At 39.4% G+C, this 16,413-nt stretch overlaps 1 protein-coding gene across 2 annotated transcripts in view; it reads right to left on the bottom strand.

Annotated features, from left to right (window-relative positions):
• Positions 1-16,413, bottom strand: part of LOC115211686 (DNA-dependent protein kinase catalytic subunit) — a 266,170-nt gene that overhangs the window by 120,718 nt on the left and 129,039 nt on the right. For both annotated transcript variants that reach the window (XM_029780332.2, XM_036503287.1), the window contains exons 45-49: positions 13,738-13,865; positions 11,216-11,423; positions 7,931-8,121; positions 5,209-5,377; positions 3,665-3,730 (exon numbers count right to left, since the gene is read on the bottom strand). In XM_029780332.2, the coding sequence (XP_029636192.2) occupies positions 3,665-3,730; positions 5,209-5,377; positions 7,931-8,121; positions 11,216-11,423; positions 13,738-13,865 (762 nt within the window). The remainder of the gene's footprint in view (positions 1-3,664; positions 3,731-5,208; positions 5,378-7,930; positions 8,122-11,215; positions 11,424-13,737; positions 13,866-16,413) is intronic.

Raw genomic sequence — 16,413 nt, 5'->3', positions numbered from 1 at the left:
ATCTTTTAATTTCTGCAATATTATAAGGACTTACATTAACTTTATTTGAGATGATAATCTGATTAAATTTGCATAACTATACTGTATATGCTCAAATACAAAGCATTGTCATTCAAAGTTAATTTTTTTCTATAGGTAACCAGTCATTTTTTAAATATCTATGTATAATTTTCTTATTTGCTGCATTCTCACTTTTAAGGAGGAGAGGTGGTACTCATAACCTTAGCAGGCCCTTCCAGATCAGTGTAGCAAAATACCATCTTGTTCAGCTTGTTTGCCTATAGGGAAAAAGTTTATACAGGGAGGGAATACCAGAGGGCTACTATTTGATAAAAAGGTTGGGTGAAGTGCTGTGTGGGGCTGTTGTCATTGTTTAATTTCAGGTCAATCTTGATTGGTCAGACTGCTGATAAAAGACACTCCAGTCACGACCACCCATCCATATAGTTGTATGTAGGACTACATTACCTATTGTTTCTTTCCTTTATTTAAGAAGGAAGAATATGGTTTGACAACAATTTGGCTGCTATTTATAGAAGGTTGAGCAACTGCCATTGGCACATTGTGTGGGCTAGAAGGCAGAGTGCAGAATTTAAAAAAATTACAAATTTTCAAAAATTCTTTTTTTTTTTTTTAACTGAAAAGCTTCAAGTGAATAGTGCAAAAACAAAAAATTGGACAAAATTAGTTTGGAAGTGGGGAAGGGAGGATTCATAAATGTTCAAATGTCTTTTGTCATAAAAAGCTTCCTTGCATCATCTGCAAGGGTGTGGTGAAAACAAAAATGAAAATCCCCTTCAAAATAAAGAAAAACCAGTTTATGTGAGTGTACTATTCCAAAAGTCTGCGAAAGCATCCTATCGTAAAAATTGCTTGGCAACCACAGGATGCTCAGCTAGTGTATATATATATATATATATATATATATATATATAATCACCATGACCGACCAGGATATCAGATGTTGCTACACATCGCTGGTCACAATGCGCTTCACATTGTTTTAGCCTTCAAATGATGCTACCCCATTGGCTAAGCGAGTAGGCCAATAGAAGAAAGAATGAGAGAAAGTTGTGGCGAAAGAGTACAGCAGGGATCGCCACCACCTCCTGTCGGAGCCTCGTGGAGCTTTAGGTGTTTTTGCTCAATAAACACTCACAACGCCCGGTCTGGGAATCGAAACTTATTTCTTTACTACCCACAAGGGGCTAAACACAGAGGACAAACAAGGACAGACAAACAGATTAAGTCGATTATATCGACCCCAGTGCGTAACTGGTACTTATTTAATCGACCCCGAAAGGATGAAAGGCAAAGTCGACCATGGCGGAATTTGAACTCACAACGTAGCAGCAGACGAAATACCGCAAAGCATTTCGCCCGGCGTGCTAACGCTTCTGCCAGCTCGCCGCCTGGGAATCAAAACCGCGATCCTATGACCGCGAGTCCGTTGTCCAAACCACTAGGCCATTGCGCCTCTACATATATATATATATATTCATTTTTCTCAAGGATGTACCATTTCAGAGCCTTTCAGGGATAACTAGCACTCTATCGGCTATGATGACGAGGGTTCCAGTTAATCTGGTCAACAGAACAGCATGCTTGTGAAATCAATGTGCAAGTGCCCGAGCACTCCACAGATACACATACTCTTAATGTTGTTCTCAGGGACATTCAGTGTGACAAACAAAGCTGGCCCTTTGAATTATAGGTACTGCTCAATTTTTGCTAGCTGAGTGGATTGGAGTAATGTGAAATAAAGTGTTTTACCCGAGGACACAATGTACCACCAGTTTTTGAACTCACAACCTTATGATAATGAGCTGAACACCCTAACTACTAAGCAGCATGCTTTCACCCCTTTGGGGATAAACACATACATAACCATATACACTCTCATTTATATAGATTATTTTAAGAGATTTTTATATTTACACACGCATTCATACACCACAGGGAAACACACTTATAAATATACAAAACTTTAAAAGGAAAAATTTTTTTAACCCTTTCGTTACCAAACCGCCCAAAGCCGCCCGAAAAAAATTTTGCTTTATGAGACCAAACTGCCCAAAGCCGCCCGAATTTACCTATTCATATTTAAATGAGAATATCAGAGCAAATCTCTTCAGTACATTCGTGAAAACACGTATTATACTTCGTAAACAGTTCAACTACAGTTTTGTACAATAATCGAAGTGTAATTTTAATTCCGTGAATTTTGGGAGATTTTTTTCCGAAATTTGTTCCTATTGTGTTTTCAAAATTTGTAATTCTGACAAAAAATGGATACGAATTTCATTATATCAAGCAGCGAGTCAGAATTCGAAGGATTTTCTACTGAAGACCTTCATAAATCTAACTCTATGACTGAAAAAAAAAAGCATGTGGTATTTGATAATGAATCTGATGTTTCATTTTCCGAAAGTGAAAACAGTGAATCTGAGATCTCCGATAGCGATAAAGAAAACGAATTGGCACCTGAATGGAGTGAAAATTTAAAAACTGTTTCTTTCGGTGATTTTTCTGAAGAAACTGGACCAAGCCACAGACTTTCCCAGAAGGGTAAAGCCTTAGACTATTTCTATTTACTTTTTCGAATGAGCCTATTTGAAATCATTACGGCAGAAACGAACTGTTACGCTAAATGTAAACAAAGCGAAAGAAACGATAGTTTGTTATTTCCCACAACCTTAAATGAAATTAAGACTATTTTGCCATAAATATTATTATGGGTATCAGAAAGTTACCCAGAATAACAAATTCTATCGTAAAATTTTGTTGTATACCCAATTGAATATTAGCTAATAACCCATTTTCTATAGCGATGTTTGAACAAAATTTTTATAATTTTATATTTTGTTGAATTTACCTGTATCTACCTGCAATTAGTCACTTTGTGACAAAAATTATAGTATAGAATTGGTTGAGAATATTTCATTAAATTATCTTCCAAAAATCAGATTAATATATCGATAAATAAAAAAGTTATAGTTGTTTAATGAAACCAGACTAAATTTATGATTACGTTAGAAATTAATTGAAACACATAAGGGGTGTAATTTGGTCAGAAATATAGTAACGAAAGGGTTAATATTAGGTTGTCCAGAAAGTTCGTGCCGATTTATAGTAGCTTACATTTCGACTTATTTTAGAACATAGTTGAGTCCATAAAATAGGATTTGACTACACCTCCATTTAGAGCACAGTTTAAGCTATCTTTTCATGGAAGATAAGAAAGTTCATTTTTGGCACTTGATGCTTTGGGAACCAGACAAAAATTGGTGCAGCTCGGCTGGGATGTGTTACCCCACCCTCCATATTCACTAGATATTGCTCCTTTGGATTTCCGCTTATTCAGGTCTCTGCAGAATAGTTTTAATGGTAAAAATTTAATTCCTTGGATAACATAAAAAGATACTTTGATGAATTCTTTGCCATGAAACCACCTCAGTTCTGGGAAGAGGGTATTTTCAGGTTTAAGGAAAGATGGAGATGCACTGTGCAACAAAATGGTTCATATTTGGTTGATTAAAAAAGTAAAGGTAGGTATTTATTGACCTTTTTATCTCCTTTAAAAATCGGCATGAACTTTCTGGACAACCCAATATTCTAGACTGTTATCACAAATGATTAAAAACTGCAAGTTATAAACATTTACCTCAAATACAATAGGAAATGAATATTTTTTTTCTTTATCAATGATATTGTCCAATAGAAATTCTTTCTAAAAAGAAAAAGAAAGAAAACAAGCATATTTTCATCAATATAAATGGTTCAAGAGAAATTCTTAAATTCTATATAGGTTTAATGTTTTCCATAAAGAAAATTATAACTTTTATACTATTAATATTTTCAACATCACTTGGTGCCATTTCACCATGGTTTGGATGGGTCTAGAATGCAAATCTTTCACATGAACTGATTATATTCACTTTATTTCATAAGATTATGGTAAATTTCTCTTTTAGAACAGGCTTCCTGCACCTTTATTAACTGCTACAACAAAGCAAGATGGTAGATTTGAGCTTTCTTTATCCTAGATCAGTTCGAATTATTAGGCAGGTATGTGAACATGGGACAGGTGTTTTTCAGAGCACAGAGCTTTCTGCATTCAACATTGGCTTTATTAGCGAGCTGGTAGAACCATAAGCGCACTTGGCAAAATGTTTAATGATATCTCTTCTGTTTTTATGTTCTGAGTTCAAATGCCACCAAGGTTGACTTTAAAGTAGTGAGCAGGCAGAATCATTAGCCAAATGCTTAGAGGCATTCCTTCCATCTTTATATTCTGGATGTCAGTGCAAATAAAACCATAAGTATGATCAACGCTTACTAGTCTAGAAATAGTTAATCTAAAAAATAATGATGATTGCAATAAGTCTTTCTCTGCTGATGTGTGCTAGATGATAAATACTAAGAGAAGTAGCAAGACCCATCTAAACCATGCGAGTATGGAAAAAACAAATGTGTGATGAAGATGAAGGCAACAACAAGAAGAAAGTCATATAACTCGTGAAAAAATGCAAACTGAGCTGCTTAAACTTTCAACTCCTAACAACTCACAGAGAAGGTAAAATAACTAGGCATAGGAGTGGCTGTGTGGCAAGTAACTTGCTTACCAACCACATGGTTCCGGGTTCAGTCCCACTGTGTCGCATCTTGGGCAAGTGTCTTCTACTATAGCCTCCGGTCGACCAAAGCCTTGTGAGTAAATTTGGTAGACAGAAACTGAAAGAAGCCCGTCGTATATATGTCCGGGTTGCGGATCCGTGGAATAAGCTGCCGGACGAGATAGTGAAGATGCCGATGACCGCTCGGTTCAAAGTCTCTCTTGACCGGAAATGGCCTGAACTCTTTGTATGACTTGTACATAACTCCCTGTCCCCCTACATGGGCCTTGCTTCTACTTTTGAGCCAATAAAAATTAAATTAAATTAAATTAAATAAATGTGTGTGTTTGTGTATCTGTGTTTGTCCCCCCCAACATCGCTTGACAGCCGATGCTGGTGTGTTTACATCTCTGTAACTTAGTGGTTCGGCAAAAGAGACCGATAGAATAAGTACTCGGCTTACAAAGCATAAAACCTGGGGTCGATTTGCTCGACTAAAGGCGGTGCTCCAGCATGGCCACAGTCAAAAAGGAAAAGAGAGTAAAGAGTAATCTTTTATTGGTATTAGCTATAGATAAATACTAATATTTACTTTCTCTTCATTTTCAGCAAACAGAAAGACATTGTAAAACTTGAGATCCGTTTGAGTACAAGAAATGATAGCTATAAGCAAGTTATAGGCTGCACAATGTACTTGTCGACGAAGTTCCAAAAATAAAGTTTCTCCGTGCACGTCTTCTTTTTTTGTTTGATGAGCAATCCTGAAAAATAGATTAATGATTATCAGCATATTATATATCAGCAAATAACAGTATTTGAAGCAATAGATGTATATCATAATAGTTGATTTCTGAATACCAAAAATTCAAGAAGAATCAGTGAAACACTCAATTTTTTTTTGCATGACTCAGATAATCAATTATATTACTATACTCCTAATACTTCCTTTCACTCTTGTATCCCATAAAAGGATTTGAGCTCACTATTGCAAGCTATTCAACTCTTTAGCATACAGATCTGAGCGTGATCGTTACCAACATCGCTTTACTGGCACCTGTGCCGGTGGCATGTGTAAAAAGATTCGAGCGAGGTCGTTGCCAGTACCGCCTGACTGGCCCCCGTGCCGGTGGCATGTAAAAAGCACCCACTACACTCTCGGAGTGGTTGGTGTTAGGAAGGGCATCCAGCTGTAGAAACTCTGCCAGATCAAGATTGGAGCCTGGTGCAGCCATCTGTTTCGCCAGCCCTCAGTCAAAATCGTCCAACTCATGCTAGCATGGAAAGCGGACGTTAAACGATGATGATCATCATCATTCTGTCAAATGTTTAATTATTCAAGAAGTCTTGAATTAGTCATGTGGTTGTTGTTGCTGCTGCTGCTGCTCCTCCTGCACCACCACCACCACCACCACATCAACAACAACAACAAAAGCAACATTCGAGTGTGGTCGTTGCCAGTGCCGCTGGACTGGCTCCCATGCAGGGTGCACATAAAAAATACCTTTTGAGCCTGGTCGTTGCCAGAACCACCTGACTGGCCCCCATGCAGGTGGTACGTAAAAGCACCCACACCACTCTTGGAGTGGTTGGCATTAGGAAAGGCATCCAGCTGTAGGAACTTTGTCTAATCAAATTGGAGTTGGTGCAGCCTCCTAGCTCGCTGGTCCTTAGTCAAACCTATTTCTTTACTACCACAAGGGGCTAAACACAGAAGGGACAAACAAGGACAGACAAACGGATTAAGTCGATTACATCGACCCCAGTGCGTAACTGGTACTTAATTTATCAACCCCGAAAGGATGAAAGGCAAAGTCAACCTCGGTGGAATTTGAACTCACAACGTAACGGCAGCCGAAATACCGCAAAGCATTTCGCCCGACGTGCTAACGATTCTGCCAGCTCGCCGCCTTAGTCAAACCGTCCAACCCATGCCAACATGGAAAGCGGACGTTAAACAACGATGATGATGATACATAGTGAAACTAATAGAAATGAAGCTATTGAAAGTAAAACCATATAAAAGTGAAACTATTATATATCACATTACAATAGAGATGTTATTGTTTCACTTTTGACATGTAATACTGAAACAGTCTAAGAAATTGCTCCAGGCTAGCATTAGGCAAGAAGTTGAAAATCTTTTTGGCCCATGACACTCCATGGACTGTAAGTAAGATATGTGAAAATTTGAATGAAATCAGTTAGGTAGTTCTCGAGTTTTAGTGACGCACACATACACAAAGAAACAGACAGACACACACACATTCTCACTTTTATGTATATATATAGATACAAGTGGAGTCTGGACAGCCCCCCCCCCCAGCTGGCCAAATCCTGTCAAACCATTCAAACCCATGCTAGCATGGGTTAAACAACAGACAGATGTTAAACAATGATGATGATGATATATGTATAATATCTGTTTTCCATGCTGGCATGGCTTGGATGGTTTGACAGGAGTTAACCAGCTGGGGAGCTGTCTGGACTCCAGCTGTATATCTCTATATATATAAATGGCAAAATGTCTGTCTGTGTGTGTGTCCTTTATACAAATCCACAATTTTTCAGTTAGAGGGTTTGCACTTTCTATGGTCATTCAAAACCGTCCAAGGGTGGTCGTGCACATCTTTACATTTCCCCAGTCACCCATCAAAGCCATTAAAAAATAAATAGAAGTGACTTTTTGTGAATTTTCTATCCAAAACTCAATCAAAATGCCCGAAACCTGATACACCAATTGAATGCCAGCTAGCTGTATGTGATTGGTTGGAAATTTGGACAGTACTCGTGTGTATGTGCACATGCATGCAGCTGTATATGCATGCACTAGCACTATAACCTGGCGTTGCCGGGTCATAGTGCTAATACTTATATAATATACATACAGACACACATGCGACCCCGCCCCCACGCATATGGGCTTTGTGAAGTTTTCATCTACTAAATTCACTTATAAGGCATTGGTTACACCAGGGCTACAGTAGAAGACACTTGCTCAATGTGCCACGCAGAGGGGCTGAACCTGAAACTACCTGGTTGCAAAGTGAACTTCTCAAAAATTCAGCTGGTAAAGCAAAATATTCTATGAGCTTCAAAGTGCTTAACTGGCAGGAGTGAATTTATGGTTTGGTAGTTAATAGCAGGAGGGGCATCTAACTGAAACAACTAAGTAACTAAAGGCAGTTTGGTAAAATGACAATAAAACAGAAGTGGGTGTTTTATTGTGATTTTAGAACAACAAAAAACAAAAAAGATAAAAGCAAAGATATTAAAATTCTAAAGCACTAAAATAATAATTGTGAATGTGCTTTTACCTTGTAATGACTTTGGTTAATTCTTTACCAACAATCATTTGTGCTTCAATATTTCGTGCTTTGCAGTAGACGGAGTTTATTTCAGAGCCTGGGCCATTCAGTTCTTTCACATCCATACTTCTGTACATAACTTCCAAAATTTGAAAGCAACACATTTTGTCAGTCAAATGCTGTTCCATAAGGTCTGGCAACTGAAATACATAGAGGGTTTCATACAGAAAAAACAGTTTAGATGATGATGCATTTTGCATTATACTAAATCTGAATTTGATGTATAACTTTAAAGTTCTATAAGAAGTTACAATGCAGAGTCAACAACACACAGTTTTTCTAAAATTTACATATGAACGTGTAACAAGATGAAGGTCTCAGGAACACTTGAGGGGTGTCTTGTCACATACAATTGTTGAAGGGAGAACCAAAATCCGACTGTCTTCAATAGCAATAAATAATACTTTATTTTTTTCGGGTTTTGCAAAAAAAATATATATGCACATATATATTTTCCTTAAGGGCGAACCGGTAGCCAAGTCCACAAGACTGTTCATAAATGTTCACTTGCGTGAGCCAAAATTACCGTCTCCGTTCCTGCTTAGAAGAGAGCTTCTCTATATGTAGGGTTTTCCCTGAAAGAAGGTTGGTCACGTCCACTCAGTAGGGTTGCTGATTCAAAAAGACAGATTTAGCAGGAACGCTTTCAGTTTGCAGTTCTCTGTGCATGCACATGAGGGAACTTCTGGCAGCCTACCGGAAGTAATCTAACTCTGCGCATGCATGCTGAAAACTTCCAAAAATAGTGTCACTACAAACGTAACACAATTTGATTACAAGGAAACAGAGAAAAACAAAAAGGAGGGCAAGGGATTAAGAAGCAGAAGATGGGGTAAGGGGAGGGAGTACACCCTACAATAAATTGTGTACTCAGCTGTACCCTAATTGTCCTTATCTTTTTTTTTAATTCTATGGCCGTTGCCAGCCTGCCCTGGCACCTGTGCCGGTGGCACCTAAAAAAGCACCATCCGTATGTGGCTGATGCCAGCGCCACCATGACTGGCTTCCGTGCCGGTGGCATGTAAAAAGCACCAACCAATCATGGCCGTTGCCAACCTCCCCTGGCACGTAAAAAGCACCCACTACACTCACGAAGTGGCTGGCGTTAGGAAGGGCATCCAGTTGTAGAAACACTGCCAGATCAGACTGGAGCCTGGTGCAGACTCCGGTCGAACCGTCCAACCCATGCTAGCATGGAAAACGGACGTTAAATGATGATGATGATGATGATTTGATTTAATACTTCTTTTTGTGCACAATGCCAGCAAGTTTGAGAAGAGAGGGCCAATTAGTTCTATTGATCCCAACACTTGATTGGTATTTTATTTTACTGACCTTGAAAAAATGAAAGGCAAATTCCACCGCAGCAGAACTTGGACTCATAATGTAAAAAAAATTGTCAGAAATACCATTTTGTCTGATACTCTTATGATTCTACCAGCTCACTGCCTTTCTATTTGACTTAATAGTAATTTATAAGAAAGGTACAAAATCACTCACTGGAAGGAGTGGGTCATATCATCATCATCATCGTTTAATGCCCACTTTCCATGCTAGCATGGGTTGACGGTTTGACCGGGGTCTGAGAAGCCAGGAGGTTGCACCAGGCCCAGTCTGATCTGGCAATGTTTCTACAGCTGGATGCCCTTCCTAACGCCAACCACTCCGTGAGTGTAGTGGGTGCTTTTTACGTGCCACCGGCACAGGTGCAAGGCGAGGCTGGCATACACTGACCCCAATATAGATGTGACACTCAGTTTTAACCCTTTAGTATTTAAACAGGCCATATCTGGCTCCAAATATTCTACCTGTTCTATAGTCAACCTGTCAAAATCTGGCCTCTTACATCTGCCTTACAATATTATTCTAAGAATATACTATGACATCATTGAAATCTCAAAGTTACGAGATAATGTTTGATTAATTCAAAACAATGGGAATTAATAAGTATTAACTTTCACAGAATAATCTGAATGTTAAAAACTAAAATGAATCCTTTATCTTTTATCTTTTACTTGTTTCAGTTACTGGATTGTGTTCATGCTGGGGCACCACTTTGAAGGGTTTCAGTCGAATGAATCAACTGCAGTTAAAGCCTGGTACTTATTCTATCAGTCTCTTTTGCTGAACCATTACGTTACAGGGATGTAAACAAACAGACAAAATGCCTGGTTGTCAAGTGGTGGTGGTGGGAAAACACAAACAAAGAACCCACCCCCACATATTTGATGGGCTTCTTTCAGTTTCCATCAAACAAATCTACTCACAAGGCCCAGGTCAGCTCAGGGTTATAGAAGACTCTTGCCCAAGGTGCCATGAGGTTGGAAAGCAAGCATCTTATTCTACATCAACATCTGAAGTTACAGTATATAGTAAAAGATGAAAGAATTTTGTTTTTGACTCATTAAGCAATTATTTGCTAAATTGGATTACTTTATTTGGCCCATGCTATTGTAGAAGACACTTGCCATACGGTAGAACTGAACCCTGAAACCATGTGTTTGAAAAGCAAGTTTCTTAATCACACAGCCATACTTATGCCTGTAAAATCTCTTTTACTTGTTTCAGTCATTCGACTGTGGCCATGCTGGAGCACCGCCTTTAGTCGAGCAAATTGACCCCAGGACTTATTCTTTGTAAGCCTAGTACTTATTCTATTGGTCTCTTTTGCCGAACCACTAAGTTACGGGGGACGTAAACACACCAGCTGGTGGGGACAAACACAGACACACAAACATACACACACACACATATATATATTCTTTTAATTTCTTTCAGTCATTTGACTGTGGCCGTGCTGGAGCACCACCTTTAGTCGAGCAAATTGACCCCAGGACTTATTCTTTGTAAGCCTAGTACTTATTCTATCGGTCTCTTTTGCCGAACCACTAAGTTACGGGGGACAAAAACACACCAGCATTGGTTGTCAAGCGATGTTGGGGGGACAAACACAGACACACAAACATATACACACACACACACACATATATATATATACATACATCTATACGATGGGCTTCTTTCAGTTTCCGTCTACCAAATCCACTCACAAAACTTTGGTCAGTCCGAGGCTATAGTAGAAGACACTTGCCCAAGGTGCCACGCAGTGGGACTGAACCCGGAACCATGTGGTTGGTAAGCAAGTTACTTACCACACAGCCACTACTACGCCTAGGAGTTAAAATGTTAAAAGTTAAAACGTTTAACTTTTAAATATTAATAAAAGGAACTTACTTGTGACATTTCAGCTTCAACAATGTTCACAATGGCAGGAATATTTGATTTAAGAAATTCAACAAATGGAATTTTCGACATATTTCTTAGAAAGGGTAAGCAGACCTTCTTGATAACGAATTTACGGAAATTGTTGGTACAACTCTGAGTCTTCAGGAACAAATCAAATGGTATTTGAACATATGACTTTTGATCAAGCAAAGAAACCCTGAAATAGGAAAAAAATATTGATAGGATTTTAATTTTGAATTTTGAAATTAACTTGTAAGGATTTTAGCATGCATATACCATATGCCTGCATATTGTAAGAGGCAACTAAAAGGGTTTGTGCCAGGAAGGGTATCCTTCTATGCAGCACTACCTCTAAAAGTTTCATTTAACCTGTTGGTGTTATATAAAAAGCCCCCAATCCACTCTGTAAAGTGGTTGGCATTTTGAAGGGCATCCAGCTGTAAAAACCACGCTAAATCAGACACAGAAGTCTGGTGCAGTCTTCTGACTGGCCAGCTCCTGTCAAACTGCCCAACCCATGCCAGCATGGAAAACATGTTAAATGATGATGATGATGATGATACATACATATACATACAATAAAATGTCGCCCTTTTCAAGCCTAGCCAGGCTCATGGGCCCGGTTTCCCGGTTTCTGTGGCGTATGTGTTCTCCCCAACTGGTCTAAAATTACTCTGTTATAGCCTGGCTGACTATGATGAATAGAAGGGGACTGAGAACTGAGTCCTGGTGAACTCCTACTTGCACACTGAATTTGTTGCAACTAATTCTCACCTTACTGATAATCCCCTCCCTCTGTACATTGCTTGTATGGCTCTTAGAAGCCATGTGTGTGTGTGTGGTGTGTGTGTGTGTGTGCGCGCATAAGTCCTAACTTAACTGTAAATGAGATGAAACTAGAAAATAAATTTAGTACCTGCAATATTAATCTGACAACCAAATAGACGAAAATTTTTGTGATACAAAATGAAAGAGCAGAGTGGTGCAGGATGACTTAAAGAAACATTACCATGTTCTAGATGTTCAAGAATTAGCTGGTCAAACATTTAAAATGTATACAAATGTAGATGATTTAAGTCATACAACACCTGTGAATTGTATATCAGTGTTTCAACAGCTAACTAGAGAGAAGACTCAAGAACAATACTGACATTTCTGGCTTACAAGCTGATGTATTACTCTTACTCTTTTACTTGTTTCAGTCATTTGATTGCGGCCATGCTGGAGCACCGCCTTTAGTCGATCATATCGACCCCAGGACTTATTCTATCGGTCACTTTTACTGAACCGCTAAGTTACGGGGACATAAACACACCAGCATCGGTTGTCAAGTGGTGTTGGTCGGACAAACACAGACACACAAACATACACACACATATACATACACATATATACATACATATATACGACGGGCTTCTTTCAGTTTCCACCTACCAAATCCACTCACAAGGCTTTGGTCGGCCCAAAGCTATAGTAGAAGACACTTGCCCAAGATGCCACGCAGTGGGACTGAACCCGGAACCATGCAGTTGGTAAGCAAGCTACTTACCACACAGCCTATATATAATGTAAGCATACAAACATTGTCACTATCTTTCCAAATCCTGCTGCATTTCACATGAAATTTTTGGTTCTCCAAAGAATTCTTGGTATATAAATTGACTACCTTTTTTGGTCATAAATTTTGGTCTGAAAGATTCAATTTGCATGCCAGAAAATACAGTAATTTTACCAGTAATTTTAAATCCAACTTAATGTAGAATCAACCAGGATTCATAGAGGTATATATTTGTACATTTTGATTAATGAAAGCAAATTAACTGTAAAAGGTGGTGTTTGTGCATATGTTGGCTCCACTTATCCTGTTACTCACTTTTCTCACCTGGATTTTAGCAATAATGACTTCTCATTACTCTGGTTCAAAATCTCTCTCTCTTTCTCTCTCTCCCAGTATTTGAACAGTGCCCATAACCATTTTCAAGGCATCAAAGACCGGAGAGAGGAAAAAGGAAGGCTTTCTCACATCAGGGATCAAATGTGAATGCATGCAACAGAATGGACTCTCTCAAAGGCATGCAAGGACCAGGTGGTTACGTTAAATTAGGTGACTGAGTAAAGCCCCATGCTAGTAGGGGTGTTAAGAGCACCATCCAAGCATGATCATTGCCAGAGCGACTATCTGGCCTCCGTGCCAGTGGCACGTAAAAGACACCATTCGAGCGTGATCGTTACCAGCATCACCTTACTGGCACCTGACTGGCCCCGTGTCGGTGGGTAGGTAAAAGCACCCACTACACTCTCAGAGTGGTTGGCGTTAGGAAGGGCATCCAGCTGTAGAAACTCTGCCAGATCAAGATTGAAGCCTGGTGCAGCCATCTGGTTCGCCAGCCCTCAGTCAAATCGTCTAACCCATGCTAGCATGGAAAGTGGACGTTAAACGATGATGATGATGATAATGATGATGATTACACAAGGTAATCAAAATTGTCACAAATGTAGATTATATTTACCTTTTGATGAAAGTCTCTAAACAGTTATGAATATCTTTTTCATGGCAGTGTTTCTCTTCTTGACAGTAAATTTCAATTACAAGTTCAAGCAACATTTTACTTTTACTTTTTTTCAATGCAAATAAAATCTGAAAATAATAATATCAAGCTACCAACAGTTTCAGCACAAATTTTGCAAGGTTAGAAATTGAAAATTTCGACAAAAGAAATAAAATAAAATTGCTGTAGATGAAAAAATATTCCTTCAGATGAAAAAATATTCCTTATAAACTATATATTTTTTTTCATACAAATCTACTTCCCTAAACTCTTGAATTTTGAATTTTTGTTTTTCAGCCCCTAACAACAACACTGTTTGAATTGTGGTTGTGTGACTCAGAACTTGGTGCTTACTTGTATTATAGGGCTTAAGAGTTAACAATCATTTACTAACTGAATGCTTTATTTTTTCCTTTGTGGATAAGTTTAGAAGTCAAACTTCTGTAAAGGCGCAGGAGTAGCTGTGTGGTAAGTAGCTTCTTTACCAACCACATGGTTCTGGGTTCAGTCCCACTGCATGGCACCTTGGGCAAGTGTCTTCCACTATAGCCTCGGGCTGATCAAAGCCTTGTGAGTCGATTTGGTAGATGGAAACTGAAAGAAGCCTGTCGTATATATGTGTATATATATATATGTGTGTGTATATGTTTGTGTGTCCTGTTTGTCCCTCCCCCCAACATCGCTTGACAACCGATGCTGGTGTGTTTACATCCCCATAACTTAGCAGTTCGGCAAAAGAGACCGATAGAATAAGTACTAGGCTTACAAAGAATAAGTCCTGGGGTCGATTTGCTTGACTAAAGGCGGTACTCCAGCATAGTCACAGTCAAATGACTGAAGCAAGTAAAAAAGTAAAAGTTGTAGCATTTTCATAATTTTAAGGTAAAACTGAAATTAAAGATGTCTAGGATGTTCCCTAATTGAGCTGTTGGGAATTACTGAACCCTGCTCTCATGTAATGTTTCTAAAGGTTGTCAGCCTAGTAGAATACAATTCATTCTAAACTCAACCAATGGGTGGATTTGGATTCAAAATTGAAAGCTGTGTTAACCAAGTCAGAGGATATTTAAGTCTTCTGGTAACACAGCACAGAACAAATGATGGGATGCAAACCATCAAACCCTTTGGATAATAGGCTTCAGCTGTGACAACCCCTAAAACAGTGAAATACAAATTTGTATGTTGCTCTTGAGGAAGACTTTTATGTATCGTATTTAATTTTAGAATATGTAATACTGAAATCCGTCTAATGCAGTGCTTTTCAAACTTTTTGCTGGAGCGGAACCCCAAGGAAACATTCCACTGGCTCAAGGAACCCCTGTGCAATAATTTAATAGTCTTATGCAAATCAAATCAAATCAAACCAAATCAAAATAGATGACATCAATGGAAGTTGTATCTTTGTGGTTCCAGTACCGGTGGCAACACAAGAAAACCATCCGATCGTGGCCGTTCGCCAGCCACATCTGGCACCTGTCGGTGGCACATAAAGACACCATCCGAAGACCCGGCGACGTAGACAGTCCACCTGTGCATACCTTCCTTCTTGTGACACTTGAAGACCTGTTGAGGCAAGTGACACTTGTGAAGACCTGTTGAGGAAGTGAAAATCAAATCAAATCAAATCAAATCAAAACAAATCAAAATAAGATAGCATAAATGGAATTTGTATCTTGTGGTACCAGTGCCGGTGGCACACAAAAAATCATCCGAAGTGGCCGTAGCCAGTACCGCATAGACTGGCCTCCGTGCTTTGGGGACGTAACAAACACCATCCGATCGTGGCCGTCCGCCAGCCTCATCTGGCACCTGTGTCGGTGGCACATAAAAACACCATCCGAGCGTGGCCGTCTGCCAGCCTCGCTGGCACCTGCCAGCCTCATCTGGCACCTGTGTCGTGGCACATAAAAACACCATCCGAGCGTGGCCGTCTGCCAGCCTCGTCTGCACCTGTGTCGGTGGCACATAAAAACACCATCCGAGCGTGGCCGTTCGCCAGCCTCGTCTGGCACCTGTGTCGGTGGCACAAAAATCACCCACTACACTCTCGGAGTGGTTGGCGTTAGGAAGGGCATCCAGCTGTAGAAACACTGCCAGATCTGACTGGCCTGGTGCAGCCTTCGGGCTCCCCAGACCCCAGTTGAACCGTCCAACCCATGCTAGCATGGAAAACGGACGCTAAATGATGATGATGATGATGATGCACACATATCTGCACAGGAAAATTAAAAATTACTGCCGATATTAGCAGTTTTGTAACTTCTTGCGGAACCCCTGGACTGTACTGGCGGAACCCTAAGGTTCCACGAAACCCTAGTTGAAAACCACTGATCTAATGTAACATTCCTAAATGTTCTGATTCCTATTTCCAAAAGCAGGAATTTACTTCCCAAATACAAAATAAAATGCTTTCAACAATTTTGTAATGAAGACCACCCAAACACTGATGATAAAAGTGGACGATAAATGAAGCAGATTAATAATGATAGAATAATAGGGATTGGTTTCAAATTCTGGCACAAGGCCAGCAATTTTGGGGGAGGGTGTAAGTCAATTAGATCAAACCCAGTCTTCAACTGGTACTAATTTTATTGACACTAAAAAGATGAAAAGCGAAGACAACCCTGGCAGCATTTG

This window comes from Octopus sinensis, linkage group LG5, assembly GCF_006345805.1.
Source record: "Octopus sinensis linkage group LG5, ASM634580v1, whole genome shotgun sequence".
NCBI classification, from domain to species: domain Eukaryota; kingdom Metazoa; phylum Mollusca; class Cephalopoda; order Octopoda; family Octopodidae; genus Octopus; species Octopus sinensis.
Note: the sequence above shows the minus strand (reverse complement) of the source record. Positions and strands in the feature narration are given on the sequence as shown.